The sequence below is a fragment of the Capricornis sumatraensis genome, chromosome 6 (genome assembly GCF_032405125.1).
Source record: "Capricornis sumatraensis isolate serow.1 chromosome 6, serow.2, whole genome shotgun sequence".
Taxonomy (NCBI): domain Eukaryota; kingdom Metazoa; phylum Chordata; class Mammalia; order Artiodactyla; family Bovidae; genus Capricornis; species Capricornis sumatraensis.
In genome coordinates, this window is record NC_091074.1 from 103,400,767 (window position 1) to 103,403,037 (window position 2,271).

A 2,271-nucleotide genomic window follows, 5' to 3' on the forward strand; every position below is an offset into this window, starting at 1 on the left:
TTGTTCCTTTGCCTTTTCTAAAACCAGCTTGAACATCAGGAAGTTCATGGTTTATGTATTGCTGAAGCCTGGCTTGGAGAATTTTGAGCCTTACTTTACTAGCATGTGAGATGAGTGCAATTGTGTGGTAGTTTGAGCATTCTTTGGCATTGCCTTTCTTTGGCATTGGAATGAAAACTAACCTTTTCCAGTCCTGTGGCCACTGCTGAGTTTTCCCAATTTGCTAGCATATTGAGTGCAGCACTTTCACAGCATCATCTTTCTTACATAGATTAGGGGAACAATATCTGAGTATAAACATACTGGTTTGTCAAGTAGGTTCTGAGGCATGAGTCAGGATAGACTTGAAGACAGAGTTTGGGGTAAATGTATAATACATTAGCATAGCTTAAGACAAACATTTCCATAAGAAAAATGCATTGGTTATCTCAAGGTTTGAGAATAGTTAACTTCAGGTGAAACCAGGTGTCATTATGGCAACACAGTATTTTAAGAGAAACCTTTTAAATTTGTGTAGAGAAGGAAAAAAAATCCCTAGTTTGTTTCCTCCTGCCACTTAAGAGAGATAAAAATGTCTGACACTTGCACGCTATTTCCTCCGTTTGGAGACCCCTGGCCTTTCCGCCTGTTACCCTTTCACTTACTGGATAGGTTTTTTGTTAGCAAATATTTTACAGCAGCTTTTACATCCTTATTCCTCAAGCTGTAGATTATAGGATTTAGCATGGGAGTCACCACACCATAAAACAGGGAAATGAGCTTGTCAGAAGCTTGCAACTTGTTTTCTCCATGCAGTTCTTGAGACTTAGGTTTGGCATACATAAAGAAGATGGTACCATAAAATATAATTACCACAGTCAGATGTGCTGAGCAGGTAGAAAAGGCCTTATGTCTCCCTCTAGCTGAGTTCATTCTCAAGATGGTATAGAGGATGAACATGTAGGAGAAAAATATGACCAGCAGTGGAAGAACTAGAAATGCCATATTTGATATCATTATTGTGATAATATTGAGAGATATATCAGTACAAACTAGCTTGAGAACAGCTAATATTTCACATGTGAAATGATTGATTACATTATTCTCACAGAAAGGCAATCGCATGGCAAGAGATGTTTGTACAATTGAGTTGATTCCTCCAGAGAGCCATGACACAGAAGCCATCAGAACATACACCACCTTGCTCATGATGACAGAGTATCTCAGAGGGTTACAGATGGCCACATAGCGGTCAAAAGCCATCATGCCAAGCAGCAAACACTCTGTTGAACCCATTGCAAATCCAAAAAACATTTGCACTGCACATCCAGAGAAGGAAATGTTCCTTTTCTTTGAGATTAAGCTCACCAAAGTTGAAGGAACAGAGGAAGATGTATAGCAGATATCCAGAAAAGAGAGGTTTCCCAGGAAGAAGTACATGGGGGAGTGAAGATGGGAATCAAAGATGCTTGCTGTGATGAGAACACCGTTGCCAACTAGAATGACTAGGTACATGCTTAGAATTACAACAAAGTAAACAATCTCAGTCTTTGGGTATTCAGAAAGACCCAGAAGAAGAAATTCTAGCACAAATGTCTGGTTAATTTTATCCATGTCCTCTGCTTTCAGGATGTCAAAGGAAGATCTCCTATAAGATATATTTACTGCCAGGAAACAAGTGTTACATGTTACACATTACCTAAACAATTGGTTTTTAAAGAATGTATTATAAGGAGTGTTTGCTTGAAGCCCTGAAGTCCAGTTATCTTCAACAATGTGTATCAACAAAATATAATAAAACTGGAAATGAATAAAGTACCTATGCCATTGCCACTATGTGAAGTTCTACCTATGATTAAAGAAACATACAGAAGTAACTTTTCCTGCTATGGAGGACATGTTCCTGGGTTGCGGTTTCTAAAACTCCTGACTAATTAGTAAATACAAGCCTGACTTCATCTGCCCTAGAAAGTAAAGAGTGGAGATGGCAAAATACCACTCAATAGGACTGGATATTTTAAATTGAAATTCATGATGGTCAAAATTCACAGAAACTCTGATTTTTGGGGGGCATATATCTTTCTATGCCTGACACTACATAGTATATATTAGTCACCTTAATTGTTTTATAGACAATTAGTAATAATAAATTGAATAGCATAAACTGAAATTTAACATCTGTTTAAACACAGATATCTGCTGATTTCATATTCCAGCTCCTCTTAGTTTCTTGTGTGACTGTTCCTATGACAAGACCACTGCATAGACCAGCTCCACACGAATGTTACAGAC

The 2,271-nt window shown here is 37.9% G+C and overlaps 1 protein-coding gene across 1 annotated transcript; it reads right to left on the reverse strand.

The window, feature by feature from the left end:
* Positions 1–636: 636 nt before the first annotated feature.
* On the reverse strand, positions 637–1,593 carry LOC138081191 (olfactory receptor 13C3). The gene has a single exon (XM_068974326.1). The coding sequence runs from the start codon at positions 1,591–1,593 to the stop codon at positions 637–639; it is 957 nt and encodes a 318-aa protein (XP_068830427.1).
* Positions 1,594–2,271: the final 678 nt, after the last annotated feature.